At 34.3% G+C, this 1,025-nt stretch overlaps 1 protein-coding gene across 1 annotated transcript in view; it reads left to right on the top strand.

Moving 5' to 3' along the window:
• Nucleotides 1-1,025, top strand: part of LOC119587821 (signal transducer and activator of transcription 5B-like) — a 29,198-nt gene that overhangs the window by 10,852 nt on the left and 17,321 nt on the right. The window contains 2 exon segments of the mRNA XM_037936525.1: nt 97-203; nt 347-461. Coding sequence (XP_037792453.1) covers nt 97-203; nt 347-461 — 222 coding nt within the window.

Genomic DNA, 1,025 nt, shown 5'->3' with positions numbered 1-1,025 from the left:
AGGAAACCAAAGCATAATGTGCTGATGAATATGAGATTCCTCATAGGAGAATTACATGCTAATACTAATTAATGCTCTTCTACTTGAAATGACCAGGTACCATGGCCACAAATTGCAGACATGTTAGACACCAAATTCAAAGCTGCCACTGGAAGGGGACTAACAGAAGACAACCTGAAATTCCTGGCAGGAAAAGCCTTTAGGTATTGATTCTAGTGTTTTATTATTATTTGTGTCAGTGTCAGTGTCAGAAAGTTAGTTACTGTGTTCTTACCAGAATTATTATTACAAAAAAATGAGGTCTTGACTTAAATCATAATATGTGTTACTTTATTCATTTTCATAGGAATCCACAAGTCCAAGATTTTACAAACATGATGCTCTCATGGTCCCAGTTCTGCAAGGAGCCCCTGTCTGAGCGAAACTTCACATTTTGGGAGTGGTTCTTTGCAGTGATGAAGGTAGGACCATTGCAGAATACTTTTGGGAAGGGATGTTTCCTATTTTCATGCTTTGTAGGAGAAGTTGGCTAATGACCAAGCTTAAAACATGTAGAAACAAGTTATTATAAGATTAGGTATGTTATATCACTTTTCCCCAATTTGTGATAAGGTTGTAACACATCCTATCAAATTATCTGTTAAGGAACCAATATTAGCAAGAGATAAGAGAAATAGCCTGACATCCAAAGTTAAAGAGCAGTATCTTTATTTTTGTCCAAATTAAGTTACCAAACCCAAAGGACTTAAATTCACTATCTCCACCTTTGGACACCTCAGGTTTTAAAAATTTTCCATAATTAATGAGATTTTTACAAATCAAATAGGCAGTATCTTTCAAAAGGTAGTGGCGACACAGTATAGAAAGCCGTTTTTTTCAAAATCATGATTTTGCAGATACTGTTCTTTAACTTTGGAGGACAGTAGAGGTTTTGTGAGATTTCTTCTTTTCAATATATATCTTGTCTCTCTTTTTCAAAAATTAATATTTCTTAAAATGATTGTACAAATGTATCACAAACAGCA

Source organism: Penaeus monodon, chromosome 23, assembly GCF_015228065.2.
Source record: "Penaeus monodon isolate SGIC_2016 chromosome 23, NSTDA_Pmon_1, whole genome shotgun sequence".
Taxonomy (NCBI): Eukaryota; Metazoa; Arthropoda; class Malacostraca; order Decapoda; family Penaeidae; genus Penaeus; species Penaeus monodon.
This window is presented reverse-complemented; position numbering and strand designations above follow the sequence as displayed.